The sequence below is a fragment of the Caenorhabditis elegans genome, chromosome IV (genome assembly GCF_000002985.6).
Source record: "Caenorhabditis elegans chromosome IV".
In the NCBI taxonomy this organism is placed as follows: Eukaryota; Metazoa; Nematoda; class Chromadorea; order Rhabditida; family Rhabditidae; genus Caenorhabditis; species Caenorhabditis elegans.
Window position 1 is genome coordinate 7,543,926 of NC_003282.8, and position 24,915 is coordinate 7,568,840.

Genomic DNA, 24,915 nt, shown 5'->3' on the forward strand with positions numbered 1-24,915 from the left:
AGCACTTCAATTTAACCAAGTGCTCTTCTCATTCTAAAACTACACACTTCTCTCCTTTACGCATCAGCAGCAGTTTATTTCATTTGAAAAATAAAACAATACATAGTATTGTGCCATAAGCAAAATTGACGAGAGGGGGGAAAAATAAATAAAAACGGGTCTGAAATCTGATAAAACCAGTGGAATATGAATAGAAAGATTGAGGTCTAATAAATTAAACGTTGCTCTGTTTAAGAAGATTTTCAATGATTTGGCGGTTGGATTCGAGCAGGCGAGCGTTCAAACGGATAGCTTCGACGGTCTGAAATTTATGCTTTTTGAACAATTAAACTTGAAAAAATAAATACCTGTCCGATGGGTCTGGCCAAAGTCTGGCGATCCGTATCGCTGAGAACATTGCAATTGCAGAAGAAATCTTGAAACTCGACAGCTCGTTTTTCGTTTCCAAAACTTTCTCCAGCAAACTTGAGGCATCGCTGGAAGAGACTCGAGTTGGCACCTCCGTATTTGTCGAGGAACTCTTTAATGTGCTCGCAGAAATATTTCCACGCGTATTGCTGTCCCATATGAGTCGCTCCAGTTCCGAGGAAGAGATACAGCTGATCTTGTGGACGGACCTTGTTCTTCTCAAATCCATATTCGAAAAGTTGGGCAAGAAGTGACTCCTCCGGAGTTTGAGACATTGCTACCATGGTTTGTCTTTCGATCTCTTGGAATGTGGTAGTTTCACGGAGATTCATTAGCTTATCGAATCCTTCCTTTCCTCCATACCGAGCAACAACACCGAAAGTGGCTAGCCGAATGTCTGGATGAATTGGCGTTCCTTTCTCCAGGAAATCATTGAACATCTGAGTGAACTTGTCAATTGTTGGTTGATGACCTGCACGGGCGAGTCGTGCTTGAACAAGCGATCTCAACATCATTTTCTGCGAGTCTTCTCCAGCTTGTTCTGCGAATCCGAGCTCTGCCCCAGTCTGCTCGAACATCTTAACGACGAGTTGTTTAGCACTGAAATAATATACTGTCAATTAATTTTGAATCGCTAATATCAAACCTCTTCAAAGTGTCTTCGGACATTTCACGAGCACAAGCCAAGAGCTTGCTCATTCCTTCATCGATAGCTCCCCAGACAACATATTCATCTTCTTTTGCGGAAGAAGCTGCGACTTGAACAAACTGTGCGATGGAAACACGTCCGGTATTGAGAAGAGCAGAGAGATCATTAATCAATCCGAATCGATCGAGTACTGGCATTCGGCGAGAAGCGATATCGGGCAGCATTGCAGTTAGCATTTCATCCGAATATTCGACTCGGTAGAATCCAGTTGTTCCAGAGTTGAGCTTCACCCATTCTCCTGGAGCGACACCTTCAATCGTGAATTCTTGCTGCTTCTCCTTTAGCAAAAATCTGGCTTTCACATCACTTGGAGAACTTCCGACAGCAACTGTAATTGGCACTTGCCACTGGCTATTTTTCGGGTCTTCACCTCCATCGGAAATGAATCGACGTTGCTCCACGGTCAAAATGCGATTGTTACCATCTTGTCTCTGGGAGACCTTCAGCACAGGGAATCCCATTTGTTGGGTCCAACCGGACATCAATTCATTCACGTTTTGTCCTGAAGCCTCGCTCAGTGCGGTCCACAAATCTTGAGTAACTGCATTCGAATATTGGAATCTCTTCAAATAGAGGCGAAGTCCTTTTTGAAAAACTGGCTCCGATAGATAATAGCAGAGCATGCGGTTGACTGAATTGGATTTGGCGTAAGTGATCGAATCGTAAATCTCATCAAGCTCATTCGGATTATCAATTTCAACTTCGATTGGATGAGAGTTTCGAAGTGCATCAAGTCCCATTCCAGACGCGAGTTCATCATTCAGGAAATGAAGCCAGATCTTGAACTCTGGACAGTTAGCGCCAACGAACATGTATTCCATGAATGATGCAAATCCTTCTTTAAGCCAAAGATCAGTCCACCATTTCTGAAAAGAATGAATATATATGTTTATTAGTTGAAAATTCCCTACCATAGTCACAAGATTTCCGAACCATAAATGAGCCAACTCGTGAGCAACGACTAAAGCAACTCTAGACTTTTGTCTGGTGGACGTGACTCCTGGATCAACAAGAAGAGCGATTTCACGATACGTGACAAGTCCCCAGTTCTCCATCGCACCCATTGAGAAGTCCGGAATAGCAATCAGGTCACATTTTGGAAGAGGGTATTTGATGTCGAACCACTCATTGTACCAGTCAATGCACCTGAAAATTAGAAATTGAAACTTCATTTGAATTATTACTGAAAATTCAGCTAAAATTATTCTTTAAGATAACTCACTTCACAGAAAGATCCAAACTGTATTGACCTTGTTCTTTCTTTCCAGGTACAGTATACACACGCATCTCAACTCCGCTTTTCGTTTGTGCACTGATATATTCCAGCTCACCAACGGCGAAAGCGACGAGATACGATGACATCTTTGGTGAAGTTGCAAATGTAACTGCCTTTCTCTTTCCATCAGCAGTCGGTGTTTCGGAGATTACATTCATATTGGAGAGAGCGGTCAGATGATTTTCTACTTCCAAAGTAACGTCGAAAGTTGCCTTGTAAATTGGCTCATCGAAACATGGGAATGCATAGCGAGCATAAGTCGACTCAAACTGAGTTGAAGCCAAGAACTTTTCGGTGCCGTTCTTATCCTTGTACTGACTGCGATAAAATCCTCGCATCTTATCGTTCAGTTCACCGACAAACTTGAAGTCGAGCTGAACCTTCTGTGGCTGCATGGTAGTCGGAAGCTTGATAGTCAAAATATTGAGCTTATCGTCGTAGCTAGTTTCGAGAGATTTAGAAGCGTCTCCTGGCTGAGTGATAAGCGATACCGACTGAATCAGCAAACTCTGTGCATGCACCTTCAAGACATCAGTAGCTTCTTTGATTGTGACGTCAATCGTTGCATGACCATCGAAAGAGAATCTGAAAAACAAGAATTAGAACTTGAAGTGGTTTTGTTGCAAATTTAAACTACATATCAACATTTATTACTGCCGTCCTAGCTAAACTGAAATATTATTACAGAACTTACTGGTTGAGGCATGGCGATAAACGGACGTTGTAATGAGTTGGTTCGGCGAATGTTGGAAGCCTCTCAAATTTGACCGCCGCGCTTGGGTTTCCACAGGCCGCCATTCTGAAAAGTTTTATTAATAAAATGAATTTTTGACACAACTAAATTGAAAGAAAGAGAAGGATATCACAAATGAAAAAAAACACTACTAGGAATGGCGGGAAATGTGGAAAGGAGTTTCTGATTGGAATAAAAAATTAAGAGACGACTGTAACGTTATGCTCCGTGGCATCATCTTGCTTTAATCCTTTAGCTTCTGATGCTTTTTCTTGCTCAAAAGTGTCGAGCGATTCAGGAGTGAAAGCAAATGGAAGAAGAGCGCGAGTTGAGGTGATGAGAATTTTATTGTTAGATGCAGTTCCCACAACAACCTGCAACGATGACAGTGAAAAATTAAGAAGCTCTAGTTTTCTTACTTTATAGTCACCGAATTCAACTAGAAATTGACGGCAAAGTCCACAGGGAGACGCAGGTTCGCTGAGCTCAGTGACGACAGCAATGGCACGGAATTTCGTGTATCCTTGTGACACAGCAGAAACAATAGCACTACGCTCAGCGCAGATAGTGCCACCGTATGAAGCATTCTCGACATTGCAGCCTACAGAAAATGCTAGAAACTTCAAAAATGCATGTTGCGAAACTGAGAAGCCCGCAGACATCTCGAGTTATGCAACGACAAGAAATCACAAATTACCCTGGACAATTTCCCCAGATTCAGTGAGAAGCGCTGCACCAACTGGAAACTTGCTGTATGGGCAATGTGCCCGTTTCATCGCAGCTCGGGCCAAATGAACTAGTTCCACATCGGAAATATCTTGAGGAAGACTATTCGCGGCCATCTGTAGTTAACTATGACAAAAGTGCATGAAATGAGAAGCGAATGAGGCGAATTAAATTATTAGAAGAACAGAGAACAACATTGATGAGAAAAGTTAGCAATACACAAAAGAATTTGCGTTGTGGAACGCATGCAAAGTGACGTTAAATCCCATATTCAGTGAACGGGTCGCGTTATATTTAAAAAAAACATGACAAAATGGGAACTTTGCAACTATTTTTCAGCCTCAACTTCGAGAATTGGTGAAATGAAAAATCCACGGGACATTTTTGCGCGCGCGCGGCCCGAGAAGTGGTACCTGTACGCAATTTGTCTACCGTATACCTGGACGTTTGGGCGCGTGTATCTCAAAAACGGTTGGTCCAGTTTTTTTGTGATGCATATAAATAATGTCCGAAATTAAATTCTAAATTTTTTGGACCAAAGCTTTTTTCATTATCACGCGCCCAAACCTGGTCTACACTCAAATTATCAGTAGAGCGCATTTGCATAGATGTACCACTTGCCGGGCCGTGGCGCGCGCGCGCATTACAAAAGTCAAAAAAATGCGCGAGCGTGTTTGCGTATCTCATTGCGTACTCCAGCGTACCGTAGTTTGTCGACCACGAACGTTCGTTCGCGAACGAATTCGAACTCAATTCAAACTTGTCTCTCTTTTTATAACAATGCCGAAATCATTGCGAAAACGGTTTGTACTTGTGAGTATCGATGATAACATCGAACAAATTAATGCTGCACGAAAGCTTCGTCGCTATTTGGTGAGTTTTTTCTTTAATTATTCTTCCTAATTCATATTTTTAGACGAACAATCACTTGAATCACATTTTCTCGTCAACTCCGGAAGAAATGAAAGAATATTTGGATAAATTGGACAGTGGAACTTTTAATTTTCGAGAAACAGCCGAGGAACAGAAATCGGTTGATCCGTTTTCGGAAGCAAACCAACCCGCCATTCAGATGTCTTCAAACCAAGAAATATTAGAGAAATGGGCGGTAAGGATTGAATAACTCGAATATTGTTCGAAAATAATAAAAAGTATTTCAGCGCGGAACTTTCGCCGAAAACTCGGATGCGTTGAAACTTTTGCTCGAGCCAACTAACATCGAGGAAGATGCAGTTTTGGATGATCACGAATCAGAGAACATTGTAAACAGTAAGAGTTCGTTCATTTAATTTTTAATATTTCGCTGATAACAGATATTCCGCAATTGTTTATGGTAAACTCAATGGATGCTGAAACACCAAATGACTCGATAATCGTTGAAAACGGAAAGGAAGATCAACTTGATATGGCATATTGTTCGGTGAGACCCCGACAATTGCGTCAGATTCAACTACAATTTTCAGCTGTGCAAGCATGAAGTGGAAACCGGTAGAAACCGAAATACAAAAATTAGGAAACAGACTGAACATGTTCTAGACGCCCACCCAGAATCGGAATTTCTCAATGTAGACATAGCAAAACGCTATGAGTGTGTCCACTGTTTGAGAACTCTTCCTGTGTCGAAATCACCATGTGAACATATTTCTGAACACCACGATAAAACCCACGTGGAAATTGAATTTCGTGACTTATGGTAGGAAAATCACATTGAAGAAATGCTTTTAAAAATTCGATTCAAATTTAGGTCCAATGAGCAAGTGTCAACTTTCAATTCAGTTATGGAAAAATGCTTCTTGCGTCATCTTCCAGTTCCCAGAAGCCGTAGAATTCGAAACGGAAACACCTGGTATCTCTCCGAAAAGGCCTCGTACAGAATTGTTCGAGGAGGTGAAATTATCCATATCAGCACTGTGGCTGATAAAAGCAAAACAGATGTGAGTTGTTGAAAAAAGGTTTTTGTAAATATTTCAAAAACATAGAAATAAGCTTTTGGAGAAAAAATTAATAGAAACTGGAAGAAGTCGTGAAGCCTATCAGTAGAATGAAATGTTTCAGAATGACACAATGTAAGATCATTAGATTTTTCGTGGAAATTGCTTTAGATTGGTGTGAAAATGATAAACATAACAGACGTATAGACAAATAGGGTGAATGACGTTAGAACCCACCCTTCCATTTTCGATAACGAAAAAGGATAGTTAGAGGTTGGCACTTCGAGACACTATTGTCATCAAAAACACATACACACACCGGGACGCAGAACTGACCCGTGTTCGCCTCTTGCCGTGCGATGGAGCATGTTTGCTGTTGTGTGGTAGGGACGGCACTGGGCGCCGGCGACAAATGAAAGACGTCGGATGGCCGAAAAATTGCGCAGGCAAAGCTGATGAGTGTTGACGGGCTTGATGGATGCTGTAAAAATGTTAGAATGAACAACAGGCGAAACAGCGATTTTTGAGTCAAAAATACGGTACCGAGTTTCGACACGAAAAATTTCATTTTAGGAGTACTGTAACTTCAATCTCTCGTTTTTCTCATTGTTTTCCAATAAAATTGATGTGTTTGTTCAAAAAATAGGTTTAAAACAGGATGAAAATGTTACAGAATCGAGATTTTGAAACTACAGTAATCTTTAAAGGGGCAGACCTTGTATTTAAGAAAAATTTGTCGTGTCGAGACCGGGTACCGTATTTTTGGCTCCTGTGCTGATCTTAACGGCTAGGATGTTATTATTCTGACCATGCTATTGCTGATATCTAGATGACCAGATTTCACAATATTCAGTAGTATAGTTGTGCACAGTTGATCAAGTGACACTTATCATTTAATATTATTGTTTCCACGAATTCAGAGTACTGAATTTATCAGCTGTCAGTCTTATCAACTCACATGACCAAAATCTGCAAAATCTGCTTTTTTTTGCAATTACTTCTAAGCTATGTAAAATTACAAAATTTCCTAGAAAACGGGAAATTAATTACCTTTACTGCAACGGACAGCCTGTCGAACTGCTAATCTTCCCAGCATTCTGAAATCTGGAACGACAGAATTACAGATTTTTAGTATATAATTTTGTAAAATCAATGTTATTTTTAGAATGGAAAAGAAAGCAAGCAAAGTCGTCTGGATAATTCTGAACGCGGAAAACCTACACGCTCGATGGATTCAGACTATGATATTTTTGATAATCAGGATGAAACTGATTCTGAAGAAGGTGCTCGAAGCGAGTCTATAGATACAGGAAATAAAGGTAAATGTCATTATTTAGATTAGAATTTTCAGCTTTCTTTTGGATGGTTTTGAAATATTATCGCTCTCAGCATTATTTTGTTTTTTTCCAAATTTTTGTAGGAGTAGTAAATATAGTAAACGTTTGAAAAGAAATTTTTATTGATGATTATAATTTTCGGTGTTTTTAAAACTTTTTTTCAATACAATTTCTTCCAGAAAGGTTAGGTTTTCTAAAAAAGAATTTCTAAATTAAAACTACTCATTTCCAGAATACTCTTATTTAGTGTAGGTTTTTCAATTAATGAAATTCAATTTAACTCCAATCATCACTATCCCAATCGTTTAAAATTGTGAAAATAGTTTCAGAAAGTGAACCTGGCAGTCTTCAGAGCGTCATCGATCTAGAATAGTCTTATCTTAAATGTTCCCCTGTTTTTTTTTCACCATACCCGTTGTACTCTTTTGTTTCGATAATTGTTCTGCATTTAATGAACCTGTTTCTCAAAAAAAATTGTATAGCGACAGCTGAACACGGTAAATATAATTCAACATTGAGCACTTCTTGAAGTTCATCAAAAAATTTACGATTTTCATGTAGAAATATACACAACATACAAATGCCCAAAACATGGAAATAGAAGGCAACTCGGGTAAATGTTTTTGAATAATGAAAAAAATATCAAATAAATATGGTATAAACTAATTAGAAAAATGAGAATTTTCAAAAATTTACTCGTCGTGTGGGAGTGGAACAACTTCTGTAGATGGTGTTGGGTGTCCACCAATGCCAAAGTAACGGAAGGCAGCCAACGTGAGTTCAAGTCCGAAGAAACAGGCAGCGTTTGCAGGGAAAGCACGGAGCATTACTGGCCAGAATCCCTGAAATTTATACAAATTGTAGCTAGAAATCAGGTAAAGTATATATGTATGTAAATGTGTCGAGAAATGACGAAAAATTCACTTGCATCGTCCCAATCGTTTAAAAAAAATCACCTTGAACAGAGCTCTAGGACCCTCTTCGCGAAGAACCTCTCTCAAAACTCCACGGATTCCATCTGGATACTTTCCTTCAGGGGCTGTTTGTAATCGAGATTTGAGAACATCAGCTGGAATACACACTCCCCAATTGGCAATACCAGCAAGTCCTCCAGCCATCAATGTTGCTCCTGGTGACAATGTTCTTTGAGCTCCTTCTCCAGAGAATTTCTTTTTTAGATATTCATATACTGAAAGATAAGCGGCTGAAGCTGGGATGTCTCTGAGCAGAGTGGCACCAGTTCCTCTGTAGATTGATGAAATTCCTCCTTGTTTATATAGTTTTTTGACAACATCAAGTGGACCATCGTAATGAACTCCAGAACCAGCAGATCCAGCTTGCTGAACTTGAAGAAGACACTTGATTCGTTCACCAGGAACCATCACAATTGTTGTGAAGACTCCAGCAAGAGCTCCAGCATTAGCGTTTTGGATGAATGTCATCTCCTGGCCTGAAATGCAAAATGGTAAGATTAATTCTCATATTTTCAATTTATTTGTTTGCCCATGATGATTTAGTACTAACTTGGATCAGTTTGCTGCAGCCATTTTCCAACTGCACATCCTCCGAAAAAAACTGCAAAAAGTGGAGAAACACCAACAAGTGGAGCTGCCATTCCTTTGTAGAGGGCAAAAAATCCTTCTTTGGAAACTGTTCGTTTGACACAATCAAGAGCTCCGGTAAATTGTGGCTTCTCCCCTGGTTTTGGCATTGGCATAGTTTGAATTCGGACTTTGACAGTATCGAATGGATGTCCGACGATTACGGTACATGATCCACCGACTCCTCCTGCGATGAAATTCAGAAGAACGTCCGACATTTCAATGCGTCTGAAAAATAAAATGTAAAAACTTCGATCTGATGGCTGAAATTTTCCGATATTAAGTAAGGTTAATGTAGAAATTAAGTGGTTTTTTGATTTAAGAAAAATACCTGAATCCTGTTATTTAAAAAAAGGGTGATAATATTTAGTTTTGTTCAAGTTAATACATTTCTGAATTTAAGAAAACCCTGTCAGGCCTTGTAAGAAATGTTTAACTTATCTTAACTTATCTTATCAAAGAAAATTGCACTTTAAACGCTAAATTTCGAATATAAAATTTAAAATTGGATTTTTAGGAGTTTTTAAAGAACAGTAAAGCTTTTTTATCCTATTTAGATCGATAGTGGGAACGAATGTTTACGAAGATATCAACAACAAAAGGAAGATAAAAAAATAAGTGAAGAAAATGTTTGTGTGTCCGACCACGTCGTTGCTGTGAGGGTTCGCCACAAATAACAGCCAATGAACACAGAGATTGCTGGACTACTCTCCGAGAAAGAGAAGATAACGAAACGTTATTGAGATAGTACAGAAACCGGGGAGACGCAGATAGCATTCGTTTTTTGCACTTTGCCCTTCAGGAAGACTACATCGTGGCTTATTTGTAGTCTTGGGAGAAAATAAATGCATAAATGTGGTTTGATCAAAATATCGTTCAGGTAAAATGACTAAATTAAGAGCACAAAAAATGAAATCGCAGAATAATTATGATTTAGTATGCAAACAGCAATCACAGATGCAAAGGGAATACAGTGTTGAAAATGTTGAAAAATCTTCAGCGAAATTATCATAGTTTTTCTTTCACTTCCTGCGAGAGAACCTGTTCGTAGGTTGGAGGTGGCGGCAGGTTGCCTGAAGACGTCGGGAGTGTTGGTGGAGCAGATGAAGATGGACCTGGTGGTGGAGCACAGTAGGGAGGGGCGAACGACGGGGTTGAGCTGTTGCCATGCTGAAAGTGGGTATGGTAAAGTTGAAATTTAAAAATGTGTGTTACCGAGTAGAAGTAATACGATCCTGGAGCAGGGGGAATGTTCCTGTCTGGGACTCGGTTTGAGAAGTCTGGTCCGTCGAGGAATCCCTCACAGAAGTTGTCGTAAGCCCCAGGCAGATCGGTTCTTGCAAATGCGACTGTAGTAGTTGGAACCGATTGGAGTTGTTGGCCAGCGGAGGTGAAGTAGAACTCGTTTTGTTGAACAAGCGGACCTTGTGGATATGTTGGCATCGGATAGTGGGCAACTTGCGGAGGAGGTGGAACGGCCTAAAAAAATCAAATTATTCATGATTTAAAGTTAAGTAAACTTACACTTTGCTTCGGATAGCTTGGTGCTTCATTCATTCCACTTTTCTTATCGGTTTTCTTGCTTCCAAAAAGTGGCATTTTTCACTTCTCGTCGATCTCAGAGCAAAAAAAAAGAAATGAAAAGAGCAGCAGCGTGAGAAATGAATCAAGATCGATGAAAGCGCGCTCTCTGCTGTCCACAGATGAAAATGCCTAGCAACGACTTACAAACTCGCTCACTGATCAGTTTTCAGTGCACACACTAATCAGAATAGCACTGAAAAACTTATTCGCGTTTAAGTTGAAACAAGTGGAAGAGAAACAAGTGAAGTCTCGTCCTACGGCCGGGATACACATAAATTTATGTTGAAAAAGGAAAAAAGAGCAGAGAAACAAAGAACAGAGAAAACAGCATTGAGAATAAACAGAACAGACAACGAAAGAGTACTCAGAATTGAAAACCAACTGAATCAACAAGGAAATAATAATACTGCACAACTTAATTGGCCAGCACTACTTTTAGATCTACAATAACCTGATTTTCTGAATCGAAAAAACTGGCGAACATATGTCTTCCAGGGCAAGAATTGCCATGATCAGTGAATAAATCTCTTGTTTCTTGCTCAACATTCAAATTGACTCCAATTTGGCGTCCATTGGCGACTTGTGGTATACATCTTTTCACTGCACTCATTTGAACATCTGTAGAGTTGGTAAATGTGAGTTCATAGTTTACAACTCGATCTTGGTGTTCGCTGGCGTTGAAGAAGAATGTGTTCACTATGTAGTCGATTTGTTTTTTCAATTGAACTTTCTGCAATGAGAAAAAAAACCAATTAGAAAGACAAAAGAGGAACTTACCACTGATGAACCAACTTTCAATGGTACAATTCTTTTCAATATGATCGTTTGCATTGGGAATAACACCAAGAAATCTCTGCCAGCAGTATAGACGTTCCCCTCGTTGAACATGGGATCAAAAAGACGACTTCCTGAGCAATCAACGATCAATTTGCAATTCAAAATAATTTCTTCGTCTCCAAGACACACTGGTTCGCATCTATCAAACAAGGGACAGTTGAAAAGAGTGGTAGAAGTGAAAACATCCTCGTCATCCCATTCAATTCTTGCAGCATCTTCAATAGAAGAACATGCTTCTGTTCTTAATCGAAGATTCAATACTTTTGGTTGCCAAGAGAGCAGCATCATACGGAAGAGTTCAAATGGGATGAAATATGACACTGGCATCACTCTTTCCACAAGCTCTTCGCTGTATGCCATCAGAATATCCGGTAAAACCATTGTTAATTTGTCAACTTTTGTTGTTCCAAACTTCATCTTTATCTGATCCAGGAACTTTTTTTCGTCATCAGAACATGAATAGTCAAGTTTATGGGCAGTATTCTCTAGAAAGCTGAAATAATAAGATGTAAATAATATATTTAATAATAATAGCTTACAATGAGGCAATAGCTAATTCCTGAAAATGACCTTCCTTTGGCGCAAGATCTAGCAATGTAATCAGTGGAACAATTGGAGGTTGGTCGCATTGACAATTATTTTGAATCAACTTTTCGATTCCTGCTTTCATCCATAATAATGGATTCAAAATCTTCCTGCAATTGATCGGTGGGAGCCCAAATGAGTCAGAGTCGAATGGAAAAATTTCTGCACTTTTTACATTCAGATGGAACGATTTAATAAGATTTTCGAGATGGAGTATGACAGAGACTGTAGATGTTCGAATATTGTTGATAAAAATCGGTGTTTTGTTGAGATCAGTTTCTGTCAGTGTTTCCAATTCTGCCCATTTCGACTCATCAAACGGTAGAGCAAGCGTGATTCGAATGTGCTCAAAATATGAATTGACTTTCGATAGGAAAACTTCGCTGAGTCTGTCGGAACGAGATTTCAAATATTCCTGAATGATTTGAAAGTTTATCATGTAAAAAAATCTCTAGACTTACTTGCCATTGAATTAAGATCCCGATAGTCTCTTCAAAGGTTCCACTGCTTGTGAAAAGAGGAACAATTATTTTGTCATTTAATTGCTCGTCGCTGACTTCTTCAAAAAATACATCATCCTTGTCTATTTTCCTTTCGACAAAGTCAATCTTGAGTCTTTTCTGAAGTTTTGACGGCCACTCCATTTTAATAGTAGAGATCACTTACCCATTGAGTTTGTGTGGTGACTGAGTTCTTCGATTTTTTGCCCATTGCAAAAATATAAATAATAAAAGGAATAAGTATCCCCGAAAGCTTTTCAAAGTTAAATTAAAGTTAAAAAAAATAGAAAAAAAATAATGTTTAACAATAAGTACGCAAACACCGTGAAGAAACATCGGAACTGACGCGCAATGTTGGTAATGGTGTTTTTTAAAATAACTTTTTTATTTTCTAATTAGTAAATTAATTCTATCGTAAATATTGATCATTCATGATTACAAACATTCTTGAGACCTGTTAACATTGTTATTTCTAAAATTCCAGGATTTTCATCATATGCTTAGTCTACCCGTGGCCGCCAGATTCGTGACTCTTTCTTGGGCGGTGTTTTACATCCTCGCTGTCCTTTTCGGCGCTCCGTTTTTCTCTGATATAATTGCAACCGCTGTACTTGCTGTATGAGAAGATTAAGCACATGAAAATAATTTATTTTTCCTGTTTTCAGACAGCTCTAACGGCCGTCTCTGCTCTGCCTGCCGTCTTCCTATTCGATTCAGAAGAGCGAGCGGTTGAAGTGATCCTACAATTATTTTCGTGTGAAGGCAATCCAACACCAAAAGAATCAGTTTTACTGTTCAACTCCGTATTCGCTTTTTTGGGTGCTTGGGCAGCAGCTGCTGTTCATCCATTGGATTGGGATCGTTGGTGGCAGGTAATCACGCATATATGCGCGCATACACTTCTTGTCAAATGTGTAATAAATTAATTTACAGCGATACCCTCTTCCTTCCCTCGTCGGTTGCTTTATTGGAGCAGTTATTGGTATTTTTATTGCCATTACCCGGATTTTTGTCATCAAGCGGACCGCTTACAATAAGACTAAAAAACGCTAAACAATGGTTCAGCGTCAAAAAACTCTTGCGACATTCGGAGCAGGACCTTTTGCAACAGGTGATTCAAGTGGTGGTCGATTCGGTCATTATACATTTGATGATGCCCCACAACTTCTCGGAATTCTGTTGGCAGAATTTCATAACACTTTAGGTGCAATCATCAAACATTCTGTTCCGAAAGAAAATAATAAAGTTGAGGCAACTTTTCACTTCACAAAAGGTATGTTATATTAATCCAAATAATAAAATGAATTTATGTTTCAGGCTTGATCATTCCAAAACCATCCATGTTCCGTAACTCATTTTCACTGACCATCAAATCTCTTCGCTGCAAAGTTCTCATGTTTCCCGTTGGAATAGATCACAAAAGCTACGAACGTGGTCGTTTCACTTTCGATATGGCTTTCATCGTTGACATGACATCATCTGCAGAAACAATGTATGAGCCAATTGTACAGAAATGCGCGGAATATTTGATTGAATTGGAGATGGAATACAAATTTCTCACAAATCCAAAATACAAGGATCAGGTTCTTGATGTAATGGAGAGAATGTTCAATGATCTGTCGAATAAAGGTAAACTTTGTATTTTTCTATGAATAACAAGATTTTAAATTTAGGCGAAAGTGTGATTGAAGTCAGTCTTGAAGATGAAAAGATTGTGACATTATATTTCAAATTATGCCCATTGTATCGTGGATGTGAACCTCCAGAAATCGATTATCATATGGTTCCAATGTTCATAAGAGAAGTGACGCTTACCGATCATCTCATAGAAAAAATGGATGTTCTGTCACAGAAGATTATTCCTCAAATTGATGGAATCAATACAGTTCGAGAGATTGCTATTATTCTCGAACTTGATCCATCCCTCGTCGCCAGATGTGTTCGTAATTTACACTTCTACGAATGTGTCAGTCTTGTTCCAATGTTTCTCTACTATAATACATATGTGGCAACTGAAAGAGTTCACGACTTTTACAAAAATCAAACGGAAATCAATGACTGCCTTGAGTTTGTGAAAATTCAAACGGAAATCGGTGCAGACGGCTCAGAAATTCCAACGCGAACTCCAGAATTTTCGGATGTGTTCCGACTTTATTTGAGCATGAAAGTGGTGGGACCTAAACTTCCGATCGACGAATCTGATAGCAATCGACTACGTTTTCAGTGCGGCAACAATCTAGCAGAATGGGCCGATCTGGAGAAACCAAGATCGATGGGTATTGATGAACAGCGACTTGTACAATTTGGAATGCATCATCAGTTTCTTCGTAAACTTTCTAAATATCCTATTTGTGTTGCAAACCCAGGCAACAACACGTAAGTTAATCAATTAATACTATCTAATAATATACAATTTTAAGTCTCCTGAAACGGTGTAATGGAAAAACTTCAATTGACGAACTTTCTCTTCAACATAATGTGGACCCCGAACAACTTTGCTCACTGTTGGAAGAAACCGGAAAATTTGAGTTTGTCATGAAATAAATGAAAATCGTGTATTATTGTTTCGTTTTACAACAACTTTTAACAAATAAATTTGATTTATTTATTATGAGAGCACACACCAGGTAAAGGGAATATTGGCCAGTCAGTCGAGACAATCGAGAATAGCAAAACGGGAGAAAGGAAAATGGGATGAGGAAGATGAGAGGGAAAATGAGAAAAGAAGATGGATGATGAGAAGAGGGACGGCTCGATATACCTTTAAAAAGGCCTTACGGGATGGGTGGGGTTTCAAGAAAAAGAATACTGGAGTCCACGAGAACTAAGAGGAGCAGGGTGATTGGAATTTTTGGCCTATCAACGAGATTCTCCGAGAACTAATGAAATCGAGAATGATGATGGATGACTAGGAAATGAGCAAACTAGGGGGATCAGAAGTTCTAAGAAATTGAAATTATGTATATGATAAAGAATTAATAAAAGTAACATGTGAAGAAAATGAAAATACTCGCTTTTAGAGAGAAAATCTGGGGACCGTGGGGATTGGAGGGACTGGGAAAAATGATGAGAGATTTGAAAACGACGCGGTAACAATGATAAAAGGATGAGGGTGGGGGACGCGGGCAATGAACGGGCGCGAATGGGAAACAAAAATGAAAACAAAACTCAACAAAAATGCACAACTCACACACTCACTTTAAAAAGAAATCGAAATATATTATCATAAAACAGTCACTCTCGCACACACGAAGAAGAGGGCGGGGACATTGTAACTAATTAATCACAATGGAAAAAAGATGGTGGATGAAAAAGTGAAATGTTAATCAAATCACTGATGGTACAGAAACAACGAAGAGATAAAGAAAGGATGAGATAATTGACAATCGATTGTAGAAGAACGTGCAAACTCAATTGGTCAAAAAGTGCAAAATCTCACATGAAAGAGAGCTTGCATTTCCGAGAAGCTGGCTTAGGAACTCGCGTGTCAGATGAAAATACACGAGAACCTAACAAAAAGTGAGGTGTGAAAAATAGTAAGACGAAAACTACATGAACATTTGTATGGGAACGGCATGCGAAATTGTTTACGAGAAATAAGACAAAACGTATTTTGTGATTAAAGGAATCATGGAGATCTACTTTCCAAAGTTCCATCCTCCGTTTGGAGCATCAGGAACTGGTGGAACGTCGCCTCCAAAAGCAGAACTTTGAGCTCCTTCCACGTTGCCAGTCTCATCATCGGAACTGAAAATATAAAAACGTATACACCAAACATTCGCACACGGACTCTGAAGATTTTTATCAAATATAATTGGACTCCTACCTGAAGAAGTTATCGATAATTTCGAAAGCCAGTTTGTAAATGTCCTCGTTTTCATGATTTTGAAGATTTTCTATCTTGTCAAGACCTCCGCACTCTTCAATCTCTGATGTCACCTGTTCGGCAGCTTCTCCAGCCATTTTCAGAATGTTGTTAATTCCATCAAGCACTACTTGGATAATCTGCGAATCAGTGCAACTGAGCATCGCACAGAAAGGACGAAGGACACCAAGCTTTACCATTTGCTCAACTTGATTTGGACGGCCAGAGATTGTAACGTTGGAAATAGCCCACGCTGCCTCTTTTTGAGTTGGGAAATCTCCTCGATCAAGAAGATGAATAATCATTGGCATGATTCCGGCGTCGAATACGTCTTGAACTTGTTGTTGGTTTCCAGCAGTTATGTTGGAGACAAACCAAACAGCCTCTTTGTTTATTTTCTCTTTGTAGTGGGCGAGAAGTCCTGGCATAAACCGAAGAACCTGAAATTTAAGATTTGGAAAAGTCATAAATGAAAATTTTTACTCCGCTATCCAACACAAGTTGTGTTTGTTCGTCGGTTCCAGTCACAATATTTCCTACAGCTCGAAGTGCTGCTGTTTGAACTTTAACATCAACGTGTCCAAGGAGTGGAACGAGATGGGTAACAACTTGAGCTTCGATAACCATTTGAATGTGTTCATTTCCACCGTCGGTGAGGTAAGAAAGGGCCCAAACGGTGTCTATGAGGATGTTGGTGTCTTGGTGATGGATCAAAAGTGAGAGGGCGGGAAGAATCGTACGAACCACAGCTGGGCTTGGTGCCGGATCTTTGCACCTGCAGAGATTGACAATAACCCATGTGACATTTCTCAAGAAGCCAATAGGTATCTCCGGGTTAATGAACTGCAATAGTGGCTGGAGAATTCCGAGTTCGAGACAATAATCACGGAAATGTGGTCCATCTCCAATGATGTTACCAAGAGCCCAGACAGATTGCTCGCAAACGTTCAGATTTCCACATGACAGGAGTTGCAGGAAGAGAGGAACGGCTCCGGCATTCACGACGGCTTGTGTTTGCTCTGATGTACCAGATGCTATGTTGGTAAGGGCCCATGCAGCTTCAAATTGCAAGTTTGGACTGAAAATTTACAGTAATTTGATGCGACCTTATGAAAATTCTTACTCCGTGCTGGACAAGCATTGAACGAGGACAGGCAAAATCCCACTGCCAATCAAGTCATCAATTGGTGGATTTCTATCAGTTGATAGCATTTTACGGGCTTGTTGAACAGCAGTCAGCTGCTCAGCGGGATCGCTCGATTGGGCAGCAGCGACTGTCAACCGGAGGAGGTTGGCATCAAATGGACCTGGTGGGGTTGTTGAAGTCTCAGAATCATCTCTGAAAATTAAAACAATTCAAAAACTGGAACAGATAATTTACTGTGATAAGCGTATGAAACACTTTTGTTAGCTCTCATAGCTGAAGCATATAAAATCAGATGAAAAACTCACTCAATTTGGGTATTGATATTACGCCGTTTGGAAATTGCCTCCTCTCGTTTATCCTTTCTGATCGAAACCACCTTAAAATTGAATAATGTATGCGTTAACAAGTTTATCGAACTTACTTCTTCGTTCCTTTTTTCCTTGCCAATTTGCTCTTTGGCATTGTTCTTATAATAAGCCTGTCTGTTTGAACTCATTCTGCTGAAAGAAAAAAACTTGATAAATGAATAGTAGCGCAAGTAAAAAGCAACAAAAAACGTTTAAAAACTGCGGAACTTTCTATCAGAGATTTCGCAACACAAAAAGTATCTAAGATTACAGCTTAATTATTTAAAATAAGAAAAGAGCGATATTGAGAAACTTTAACAGAAATTTTTAAATAAAATCCAATGAATTACATGTAAGATGGAAAGATTTCAGTAGGATTGGGGAAAAATTATAGTCGATAACGAGACAAAATATGTCGCAGAAGCGTCGCGGTTGACACGCAACGCACACAATAGAGCGTATTGGCAGATAAGAGGTCTCACTCGTAGATTTTAAAACTAGGGAAAAGAAGCTCCGGAGTTTTTGGATGGATCTTCTTTAAAAAAAGGAAAACGTGTAAATGTTAAAGATATTAAGAACAAAAAACAATGTCTGATTAAAATGTCAAACTTCGCTTCAAATGGTTTCAAAATATGGCAATTTTAAATACATTTGGGTACCAAGCTCTTTTAACAAAAAATTTTAAATAATAAATTTATTTACTCAACATTCTTTACAATATTAATAACAGCGGATTTTATAAAAATTATAAAGCAATAAATTTTGTGATTGCATCCTACTCGTCGCCGCTCTCATCCTGCACCACCTGAAAAATAATGATATTTATGGTTACATTTGCATTTGCATTTGCATCAAATGCATTTGATATAATACTTTTGAACAAAAAACCAGGAGTATTTTCTAGTCCGAAAAACTTACATTAGCCGTCTTTTCCCGCAATTTCTTGTTGTGTTCCTGGATCCAGGAGAACACCTGATCTGCTTCGGTCAGTGTCGATCCTGTTACAGTTTTCGCAAAGATCTATTGAAAAACTTAAGAAAAGATACACTCCCCAACGCTGCTGGCATGCCGTGTTCACAGAAAAGTTTGGAACTTTTGAAACTTTTCAGACTAATCAGTAGGTTGACCCAGTTGACCCATTGGTCTATGTTCTCTTCGCCGGCCCATGGAAGATTGTCCTTTGCAACTTGAATTGCAGCCTGAAATGGTTCAATTTGAATCACTATTGCGAAGAATATAGTTATAATATAATTCGTTTAACATTTTTCAGTGTTTTACAGGCTTACCTTTAAACCAAACTTGGAATCGTAGGTCTCCATGTAGTTGATAAATTTTATCAACTCATCTCCGCTGACGTCAGTATTTTTGGTGATAAAATCACGGGTAAGCTTTTCAGCCTCAGCACCGCGATTTGCGTTCTCTTCTACAATGACTCGTCCGGTTATTATAGCTCTGAAAGTAAGTCAGTTTCAAAAAAATTGATTAAAAAATGTTGTCTTACTGGCAGTTCGGAAATTTTGCTGCAGCTGATTCAAAAATTTTTCGGGAGCTTTTCAGATTCCCTCTACTCTTAATTTCAGCCATGATTGCGACCTTGCATTTGATTTTGTCCGATTCCAATCCCATCACAAGCAAGGATGTCAATTCCCGTGTTCCGTTTGTCCCGTTGTCCCGTTTTTGGGGTGTTTTCACGGGAACGGGAATTCCCGTTGTCCCGTTTTTAAAATTTTCACGGGAACGGGAATTCCCGCTGTCCCGTTTTTGTCATTTTCACGGGAACGGGATGTCCCGTTGTCCCGTTTTTTGGGTGTTTTCGCGGAAACGGGAATTCCCGTTGTCCCGTTTTAAAAATTTTCACGGGAACGGGAATTCCCGTTGTCCCGTTTTTGTAATTTTTAGGGGACACTGACACCTTTGATCACAAGCAACTTTACTCGGGAAGCGATGGATCCTTCCAGTCTAGATGCATTGATGACTAGCTCTTCACTTGGTGCATGGGCTAAGCCTCCATGTAAAGCTGTGGTCTCGAGGCCCCACCAAAACAGAATGCAGTTCAAAACAGGATTTACCAAAAAATGATGCAGTGGGCGGAGCCAATTGACAACTACTATCAAAATTTATGAATCGATCCTTGGATTTTGCAAAAATTAATTTCTTGTTGATTTTTCAAATAAAGTTTCGATTTTACTTGTATTTTTCTCTTTTTTCGAATTGGATAACATTTTCATTCGAAAAAAAAAGAAAAATCGAAACTTTATTTAAAAAATCAACAAGAAAGCAGTTAAAAAGGGCCGTGGGCAAACCCCACGCGGCAGTGTTGCGAAAGGACGCTTCGCCCAACTTTCTGCACGACAAAAGTTTTTGCAAAATCCAAGGATCGATTCATAAATTTTGATAGTGCCGTATGCTTGTTTCGCAAGCCTCGCACGTTTTTTCTTTTGAAAAAATGCAACAAAATCAAGGAAAAAACGTGCGAGGCTTGCGAAATAAGCGTGCGGTGATTGCGAATTCGCTCCGCCCACTCCATCCATGTTTATATGCATCCTGTTTTGGTAAATCCTGATTTTTACTTCATCAGAAAGAACACATTCTCTTTCCTATTTTCAGGGATAGTGGAAGACAAAAAAAACAATATGGATTTAAAATCAGGGCTTCGCCCCGATTTTAATAAAATATATGAAACCCTCTTAAAAAGTTACAAGAAGGCTTTTCCTTGCGCTTGGAGCGCAATAGAAAAGAAAAAGAGCTATTTAGACTTAGGGTGCCCAACTGGAATAAAACATTGGAAATCCCAATCCAACCAGCCTAAGGGCCCGAAAAACATACTAGGATGCCCAACTTGAATAAAATATAGAAAATCCTTATGACACACTTAAGCCTAAAGGCCCGAAAAACATACTAGGATGCCCAACTGGAATAAAATATTGGAAATCCTTATGACACACCGGCGGTATGGCGCGGCTTAAGCCTAAATAGCCACTTTTATCAAAATACATTTGAGCTCGCTTTGCGTTTTACAATAACTTCTCAGACTCAAAAGTAATCTGTGTATATTTTTCAGTAATCTAAATGAAAACTATAGATTACTGAGAAACTTGGAGATTAGATTTCGTAATATTTGGAGGGAAGCGAGCAACCTTTGGGGATATTTTTTCTTAGTAAAGTTATAGAATGCCATTATTCAAATTCCTATCTCATGGGAAGAAAAGTTCAAATTCTGTACCATCAGCTCGCCTTGCGTTTTACAATAACTTCTCAGGCAACTCAAAAGTAATCTGTGGATATTTTTCAATAATCTAAATGAAGATTATTTCTAAAAAACTTGGAAATTTTGTAATATTTGAAGGGATGCGAGCAATCTCTACATATTTGCGAGCAACCTTTGGAGATTTTTTAAAAGTAAAGTTATAGAATGCCAATATTCAAATTCCTATCTCATGGGAAGAAAAGTTCAAATTCTGTACCTGCGTATATTTTTTTATAACTCCGTTCTTCCCACAAGAAAGGCCTTCTTCCCATGAGACAGGAATTCAAATATCGGCAGCATTCATAGGTACAGAATTCGAACCTTTCTTTACATGAGATAGGAATTTTATATCAACCAAATTAACCCTCCAGTAAAGTGGGACCTTTGATGAATATAATCACTCTGATGATATCTAATTCCGATGATTAATCCATTTTTCTTTCTCTCACACTTATGAACTAAAATGATTACTAAATTAAGGCGTGATATTCTAAGGTGTGATAACATATGATATTTATTTTTAAGTTTAAATAAAGTTTTTTTTTATTTTTGCTAAAGAACGAATAGTTTACAACCGCCTCGCTCAAATGTATTTTGATAAAAGTGGCTATTTAGGCTTAAGCCGCGCCATACCGCCGGTGTGTCATAAGGATTTCCAATATTTTATTCCAGTTGGGCATCCTAGTATGTTTTTCGGGCCTTTAGGCTTAAGTGTGTCATAAGGATTTCCTATATTTTATTCAAGTTGGGCATCCTAGTATGTTTTTCGGGCCCTTAGGCTGGTTGGATTGGGATTTCCAATGTTTTATTCCAGTTGGGCACCCTAAGTCTAAATAGCTCTTTTTCTTTTCTATTGCGCTCCAAGCGCAAGGAAAAACCTTCTTGTAACTTTTTAAGAGGGTTTCATATATTTTATTAAAATCGGGGCGAAGCCCTGATTTTAAATCCATATTGTTTTTTTTGTCTTCCACTATCCCTGAAAATAGGAAAGAGAATGTGTTCTTTCTGATGAAGTAAAAATCATCATAAAATCTTGAAAACTGAGAGCAGGAGGTAATATTTGAATATATTGGGTTGTACATGTGTGTCTCTCTGTGGGTGGGGTGGCGATGTGTTGGCAGCCAACCCTTCAACGAACTGTATCTCCCGCCTGTATCTCCCTTCAAAGTGAGAATTGGGTTACAAAAATTTGAGGGAATATGAAAAAAGGTGTGAGGATTTCAAAAATATTATTGTTGAAACACCAGACCAAACCACTTTTTCTGGGCAAGAGGCAGAAAATTAATTTTTTGAAAAATTTCAAACTGGCACAAAATTTTTTCAAAAACAAATTTTCACAAATTGTTGAAAGATTCCATTTTTTATCAATATTGTTCATTGAACACAGAAAAGAAAACAAAGATTCATCAAAAAATGAGTGAAAAATCGCAAAAATTCGAAAAAATCAGTGCTGAAAAACTCGATTTTTTGGCGGTGCTGAAAAAAATTTTCACTAAAATTTTTTTGAAACTTAGTTTTTCGGATTTAGCGTCAAATTTTGAATCTATATAAAAAAACAAAATTGAAATTGATCTCAGATTGAGTGAATAATAAACGCTCAAAGTTGAAAAATGAACAACGCAAAAACGGCAGTAACTTGCTTCAAGGTCGGTTATCTCAGTGAGTTTTCACTCAATTTTCGAAATTTTTTTGCTCTATCGCTTTAGAAATATTTGTAATTTCATTTTTTTTCCTCAAAATCAAAATATCTCAAACGACCGCCATCCTACGAGAAGGGGAAAAAAAGTTTTTGGAAAAAAAATCAAAAATTTTTTTTCTGCCTCGATTGTCAAAATGAAAAAATCACTTTTTCGGAATAATTTTTACTTTAAAATGTACCTACGATCTTTTTATACAACAATTTCACCTTGGAACCAAAGATTTCTCAAAGACAACAGCGCACGAAGCGGTGGTTTGCGAAAAAACACGAAAAAAACACACCGAAGTGGGAGGGGTTGCGAATTTGACTTTGGAGCTCTCTAAAAGAGCTCATAGCTGATGGATCTGGATGATTTGTATGTTTTTCGACGCATCTCGTCAAGTACTATAAACTGCTAAAAAATCTCGTAAAAATCGCAAAAACTCGAATTTTCCTGCAAAAAAAAGAGGCGAAAAATGAGAAAAAAAACGTGATTTTTGGAGGATACTCGAAAATAGTCTTCATATCTCGGCTCAAAAAGCTCCAATCTTTCTGAAATAAAGCATACAGAGGTGGGGCAAGCTTCTTGAAGAGACAGCAAAAAACCGCATCAAAATCCATCCACCCACCGTCAAGTTACACGCGCGTTTTCAGAGCGAACGAAAAACTGGGCATAAAAAAATTTAGACGCCCGCACCCGGACTCGAACTTTTGTCGGATTTTGAAGCTTAATATCTCGGCTCCTGTAAATCGAAATTGGCTCAAAATTCACAAGAAACCTTATCCTGCTACGATCCTCCTGTCATTAAATTTTCGTGAGCTTAGACCGAAAACTGACAAAACGCCAAACTTTCAAATTTTAAAAAATAGTTGAGAGTCATTTTGAAAACACCTTAAGCTCCATAACTCGGCGAGTTTTGATGGAATCAATTTGAAATTTTACACGGAAGCTTCTTAGTGGCCTATACGTCTCTGTGTTAAATTTCGCTTTGATCGGCCAACGGGAACCCTTTGAAAAATGAAAAAAACGCTGTAATCCTAACCCTAAATCTAATCTAATCTAACGCTCCCCCACTGACGCCAATCCTGAGAGTAAAAGTATTTTGACACATTGTGTTTACGTAATACTAATATACAGAATGATGGTCCATCAAATATAAACAATTGAGCGAAAAAGTATAGACAGTGAGTGAGAAAAAGCTGCATCAAAACTTTGGAAGGAATGCCAAAATCATACATCTCAATTCAATTCTTTTTATTCATTTCGAACTGTCTATGTACCACTCAACTGTTTGCAAGGTAATCAAGACTTTATTATAACTTTAATTGAAAATAAGTTGCAGATGTCCATCTCTGACCCATATAAGATGCTTTGATCAGCTCACTTGCATTAGAAAATCCTGGATGTGTGATGGAAAAATTGATTGTCCTGATCATAGTGATGAACTTCCAAACATTTGTTTGAAACGTAACTCCTATAACAAATTGGTTTGATGTTAACTTTGTTAGAAAATGAATAATGACATGTCTTATAGCAACTTCAAGATGTATCGGTTGGATTGAAATGTCCTAGTTTCTGGTTTCGTTGTACAGACTCGAGCTCTTGTATTGCTCCAAATCGTGTTTGTGACAAGTACAAAGATTGCAGGTAAACCAATTGGAAGATAACTGACAGTGAGGAAAAAAACCAAAGAGTTTGGATAGACAATTACTTTATTGGAGGTGCAACCCCTATTCATTTCGTAATGTTATGAACTAATCAAAACTATATCTTATGTTTATTTTTGCAAAATTAAAGTTTAGGTTTTGAAATTATAACTTTTGTTTTTAATTTTATAATTATATTATTTACAAACAAGTTTAAAAATTAGTTTTTCAAGTATTTCTCAATTAAATATACTCCACTCATCACTAACTTTCATTCGAATAATTTCAGAGACGGAAGTGATGAACGTGAGAACTGCAATCAACCACTAGGTACTCCGAATACCACAGTAATCTACTGATTCCAATTAACCTCAAGTCCTCACAAATTCGTGTTGTTTCATAATAAACCCAATTGCAATTCCGTTTTCCAAAAACTTTCTGTATTGCTTGTTGCCTGGTGTTTCGGAATGAGGTCAAATGAGAGAAAGACGAGAAGAAAGATTGCAAAAGATATAAGCCATAATCATCATGTTCGATTTATCACTTATTCTGATTTCAACCCCTTAGAACGCTCGTTGGTCAGCTTCTTCGAAGTATAGACACTATGAACTGCCACGTTATAACTAAAAATGGATTAATGATGATTGTGAACCAGTCTCTTGAACAACTGATCACTAGCTGAAGCAAGCAGAAAAGTTTTTGAAAGAAACACACACACACACACATAACATCTCGGATGAAGGCGCTAGTTGAGAAG

General features: G+C 38.3%; 11 protein-coding genes across 15 annotated transcripts; 4 read left to right on the plus strand and 7 right to left on the minus strand.

The window, feature by feature from the left end:
- Positions 1-58: 58 nt before the first annotated feature.
- On the minus strand, positions 59-6,879 carry pam-1 (Puromycin-sensitive aminopeptidase; the record flags this gene model as incomplete). 2 transcript variants are annotated; one of them, NM_001028039.3, is made up of 8 exons in its annotated part: positions 215-301; positions 348-1,008; positions 1,055-1,983; positions 2,029-2,263; positions 2,340-2,978; positions 3,088-3,192; positions 6,120-6,264; positions 6,834-6,879. In NM_001028039.3, 8 exons carry the CDS (start codon positions 6,877-6,879, stop codon positions 215-217), a joined length of 2,847 nt encoding a protein of 948 aa, NP_001023210.1. The 2 variants fall into 2 exon arrangements, with proteins under 2 accessions (NP_001379916.1, NP_001023210.1); NM_001392330.1 differs by lacking the exons at positions 6,120-6,264; positions 6,834-6,879 and having other exon boundaries at positions 59-301.
- On the minus strand, positions 3,193-3,968 carry cdd-2 (Cytidine deaminase; the record flags this gene model as incomplete). Its single annotated transcript, NM_001383119.1, has 3 exons — positions 3,193-3,500; positions 3,546-3,727; positions 3,824-3,968. 3 exons carry the CDS (start codon positions 3,966-3,968, stop codon positions 3,327-3,329), a joined length of 501 nt encoding a protein of 166 aa, NP_001370695.1. The 3' UTR covers positions 3,193-3,326.
- On the plus strand, positions 4,492-7,594 carry oef-1 (C2H2-type domain-containing protein). 2 transcript variants are annotated; one of them, NM_001268374.5, is made up of 8 exons: positions 4,492-4,725; positions 4,769-4,960; positions 5,013-5,121; positions 5,166-5,272; positions 5,316-5,545; positions 5,597-5,786; positions 6,949-7,102; positions 7,444-7,594. In NM_001268374.5, the coding sequence occupies exons 1-8, from the start codon at positions 4,633-4,635 to the stop codon at positions 7,491-7,493; spliced, it is 1,125 nt and encodes a 374-aa protein (NP_001255303.2). In that variant the 5' UTR covers positions 4,492-4,632; the 3' UTR covers positions 7,494-7,594. The 2 variants fall into 2 exon arrangements, with proteins under 2 accessions (NP_001255303.2, NP_001255304.2); NM_001268375.5 differs by having other exon boundaries at positions 4,518-4,725; positions 7,450-7,591.
- A 137-nt stretch (positions 7,595-7,731) lies between these two features.
- Positions 7,732-8,949, minus strand: dif-1. Its single transcript, NM_001392331.1, has 3 exons — positions 8,645-8,949; positions 8,077-8,570; positions 7,732-7,962 (listed from the first exon to the last, which is right to left on the minus strand). Exons 1-3 carry the CDS (start codon positions 8,937-8,939, stop codon positions 7,813-7,815), a joined length of 939 nt encoding a protein of 312 aa, NP_001379917.1. The 5' UTR covers positions 8,940-8,949; the 3' UTR covers positions 7,732-7,812.
- Positions 8,950-9,276: 327 nt separating this feature from the next.
- On the minus strand, positions 9,277-10,742 carry F49E8.6 (Early nodulin-75-like). Its single transcript, NM_001392332.1, has 3 exons — positions 10,246-10,742; positions 9,937-10,200; positions 9,277-9,891 (listed from the first exon to the last, which is right to left on the minus strand). The coding sequence occupies exons 1-3, from the start codon at positions 10,318-10,320 to the stop codon at positions 9,730-9,732; spliced, it is 501 nt and encodes a 166-aa protein (NP_001379918.1). The 5' UTR covers positions 10,321-10,742; the 3' UTR covers positions 9,277-9,729.
- On the minus strand, positions 10,567-12,440 carry F49E8.7 (BACK domain-containing protein). Of its 2 annotated transcripts, none has more exons than NM_001383121.2 (5): positions 12,394-12,440; positions 12,189-12,347; positions 11,682-12,142; positions 11,083-11,635; positions 10,567-11,035 (listed from the first exon to the last, which is right to left on the minus strand). In NM_001383121.2, the coding sequence occupies exons 1-5, from the start codon at positions 12,436-12,438 to the stop codon at positions 10,721-10,723; spliced, it is 1,533 nt and encodes a 510-aa protein (NP_001370697.1). In that variant the 5' UTR covers positions 12,439-12,440; the 3' UTR covers positions 10,567-10,720. The 2 variants fall into 2 exon arrangements, 1 of the variants encoding a protein (NP_001370697.1); NR_131569.1 differs by having other exon boundaries at positions 10,721-11,035; positions 12,193-12,347; positions 12,394-12,438.
- Positions 12,441-12,711: 271 nt separating this feature from the next.
- F49E8.8 (Phosphatidylinositol-glycan biosynthesis class F protein) lies at positions 12,712-13,422 on the plus strand. The gene is made up of 3 exons (NM_001383122.2): positions 12,712-12,843; positions 12,893-13,099; positions 13,161-13,422. The coding sequence occupies exons 1-3, from the start codon at positions 12,724-12,726 to the stop codon at positions 13,278-13,280; spliced, it is 447 nt and encodes a 148-aa protein (NP_001370962.1). The 5' UTR covers positions 12,712-12,723; the 3' UTR covers positions 13,281-13,422.
- On the plus strand, positions 12,891-14,836 carry nprl-2 (Nitrogen permease regulator 2). 2 transcript variants are annotated; one of them, NM_001392334.1, is made up of 5 exons: positions 13,256-13,500; positions 13,545-13,856; positions 13,901-14,397; positions 14,452-14,603; positions 14,648-14,836. In NM_001392334.1, the coding sequence occupies exons 1-5, from the start codon at positions 13,284-13,286 to the stop codon at positions 14,769-14,771; spliced, it is 1,302 nt and encodes a 433-aa protein (NP_001380164.1). In that variant the 5' UTR covers positions 13,256-13,283; the 3' UTR covers positions 14,772-14,836. The 2 variants fall into 2 exon arrangements, with proteins under 2 accessions (NP_001380165.1, NP_001380164.1); NM_001392333.1 differs by having other exon boundaries at positions 12,891-13,500; positions 13,901-14,603.
- On the minus strand, positions 14,816-17,739 carry ima-3 (Importin subunit alpha-3). The gene is made up of 6 exons (NM_068826.7): positions 17,661-17,739; positions 17,545-17,615; positions 17,216-17,431; positions 16,576-17,170; positions 16,054-16,532; positions 14,816-15,974 (listed from the first exon to the last, which is right to left on the minus strand). Exons 1-6 carry the CDS (start codon positions 17,733-17,735, stop codon positions 15,866-15,868), a joined length of 1,545 nt encoding a protein of 514 aa, NP_501227.1. The 5' UTR covers positions 17,736-17,739; the 3' UTR covers positions 14,816-15,865.
- A 525-nt stretch (positions 17,740-18,264) lies between these two features.
- F32E10.9 (TPR_REGION domain-containing protein) lies at positions 18,265-20,025 on the minus strand. Its single transcript, NM_001392335.1, has 4 exons — positions 19,088-20,025; positions 18,873-19,038; positions 18,505-18,785; positions 18,265-18,391 (listed from the first exon to the last, which is right to left on the minus strand). Exons 1-3 carry the CDS (start codon positions 19,210-19,212, stop codon positions 18,588-18,590), a joined length of 489 nt encoding a protein of 162 aa, NP_001379915.1. The 5' UTR covers positions 19,213-20,025; the 3' UTR covers positions 18,265-18,391; positions 18,505-18,587.
- Positions 20,026-23,681: 3,656 nt separating this feature from the next.
- F32E10.8 (Low-density lipoprotein receptor domain class A) lies at positions 23,682-24,583 on the plus strand. Its single transcript, NM_068827.3, has 4 exons — positions 23,682-23,810; positions 23,855-23,999; positions 24,047-24,159; positions 24,448-24,583. The coding sequence occupies exons 1-4, from the start codon at positions 23,734-23,736 to the stop codon at positions 24,515-24,517; spliced, it is 405 nt and encodes a 134-aa protein (NP_501228.1). The 5' UTR covers positions 23,682-23,733; the 3' UTR covers positions 24,518-24,583.
- Positions 24,584-24,915: the final 332 nt, after the last annotated feature.

Excerpts from the sequence above, each read along its gene's own strand:
- oef-1 (NM_001268374.5), top strand. The coding sequence starts at position 4,633 with ATGCCGAAATCATTGCGAAAACGGTTTGTACTTGTGAGTATCGATGAT. Across the intron at positions 5,122-5,165 it reads ATCAGAGAACATTGTAAACA|ATATTCCGCAATTGTTTATG; the intron begins GTAAGAGTTCGT and ends CGCTGATAACAG. Across the intron at positions 7,103-7,443 it reads TATAGATACAGGAAATAAAG|TTTCAGAAAGTGAACCTGGC; the intron begins GTAAATGTCATT and ends TTGTGAAAATAG.
- dif-1 (NM_001392331.1), bottom strand. The coding sequence starts at position 8,939 with ATGTCGGACGTTCTTCTGAATTTCATCGCAGGAGGAGTCGGTGGATCA. Across the intron at positions 8,571-8,644 it reads GCTGCAGCAAACTGATCCAA|GCCAGGAGATGACATTCATC; the intron begins GTTAGTACTAAA and ends TTTGCATTTCAG. Across the intron at positions 7,963-8,076 it reads GTCCTAGAGCTCTGTTCAAG|GGATTCTGGCCAGTAATGCT; the intron begins GTGATTTTTTTT and ends TATAAATTTCAG.
- F49E8.6 (NM_001392332.1), bottom strand. The coding sequence starts at position 10,320 with ATGCCACTTTTTGGAAGCAAGAAAACCGATAAGAAAAGTGGAATGAAT. Across the intron at positions 10,201-10,245 it reads CAAGCTATCCGAAGCAAAGT|GCCGTTCCACCTCCTCCGCA; the intron begins GTAAGTTTACTT and ends TGATTTTTTTAG. Across the intron at positions 9,892-9,936 it reads GATCGTATTACTTCTACTCG|CATGGCAACAGCTCAACCCC; the intron begins GTAACACACATT and ends ACCCACTTTCAG.
- F49E8.7 (NM_001383121.2), bottom strand. The coding sequence starts at position 12,438 with ATGGGCAAAAAATCGAAGAACTCAGTCACCACACAAACTCAATGG. Across the intron at positions 12,348-12,393 it reads TCACCACACAAACTCAATGG|AAAAGACTCAAGATTGACTT; the intron begins GTAAGTGATCTC and ends TCAAAACTTCAG. Across the intron at positions 11,636-11,681 it reads GAATTAGCTATTGCCTCATT|CTTTCTAGAGAATACTGCCC; the intron begins GTAAGCTATTAT and ends TTATTATTTCAG.
- F49E8.8 (NM_001383122.2), top strand. The coding sequence starts at position 12,724 with ATGCTTAGTCTACCCGTGGCCGCCAGATTCGTGACTCTTTCTTGGGCG. Across the intron at positions 12,844-12,892 it reads TTGCAACCGCTGTACTTGCT|ACAGCTCTAACGGCCGTCTC; the intron begins GTATGAGAAGAT and ends TCCTGTTTTCAG. Across the intron at positions 13,100-13,160 it reads ATTGGGATCGTTGGTGGCAG|CGATACCCTCTTCCTTCCCT; the intron begins GTAATCACGCAT and ends ATTAATTTACAG.
- nprl-2 (NM_001392333.1), top strand. The coding sequence starts at position 13,284 with ATGGTTCAGCGTCAAAAAACTCTTGCGACATTCGGAGCAGGACCTTTT. Across the intron at positions 13,501-13,544 it reads AACTTTTCACTTCACAAAAG|GCTTGATCATTCCAAAACCA; the intron begins GTATGTTATATT and ends TTTATGTTTCAG. Across the intron at positions 14,604-14,647 it reads GCAAACCCAGGCAACAACAC|TCTCCTGAAACGGTGTAATG; the intron begins GTAAGTTAATCA and ends TACAATTTTAAG.
- ima-3 (NM_068826.7), bottom strand. The coding sequence starts at position 17,735 with ATGAGTTCAAACAGACAGGCTTATTATAAGAACAATGCCAAAGAGCAA. Across the intron at positions 17,616-17,660 it reads AGGAAAAAAGGAACGAAGAA|GTGGTTTCGATCAGAAAGGA; the intron begins GTAAGTTCGATA and ends TTCAATTTTAAG. Across the intron at positions 17,171-17,215 it reads CAATGCTTGTCCAGCACGGA|TCCAAACTTGCAATTTGAAG; the intron begins GTAAGAATTTTC and ends GTAAATTTTCAG.
- F32E10.9 (NM_001392335.1), bottom strand. The coding sequence starts at position 19,212 with ATGGGATTGGAATCGGACAAAATCAAATGCAAGGTCGCAATCATGGCT. Across the intron at positions 19,039-19,087 it reads GCAAAATTTCCGAACTGCCA|AGCTATAATAACCGGACGAG; the intron begins GTAAGACAACAT and ends ACTTACTTTCAG. Across the intron at positions 18,786-18,872 it reads ATTCCAAGTTTGGTTTAAAG|GCTGCAATTCAAGTTGCAAA; the intron begins GTAAGCCTGTAA and ends GAACCATTTCAG.
- F32E10.8 (NM_068827.3), top strand. The coding sequence starts at position 23,734 with ATGCCAAAATCATACATCTCAATTCAATTCTTTTTATTCATTTCGAAC. Across the intron at positions 23,811-23,854 it reads ACCACTCAACTGTTTGCAAG|ATGTCCATCTCTGACCCATA; the intron begins GTAATCAAGACT and ends AATAAGTTGCAG. Across the intron at positions 24,160-24,447 it reads GACAAGTACAAAGATTGCAG|AGACGGAAGTGATGAACGTG; the intron begins GTAAACCAATTG and ends GAATAATTTCAG.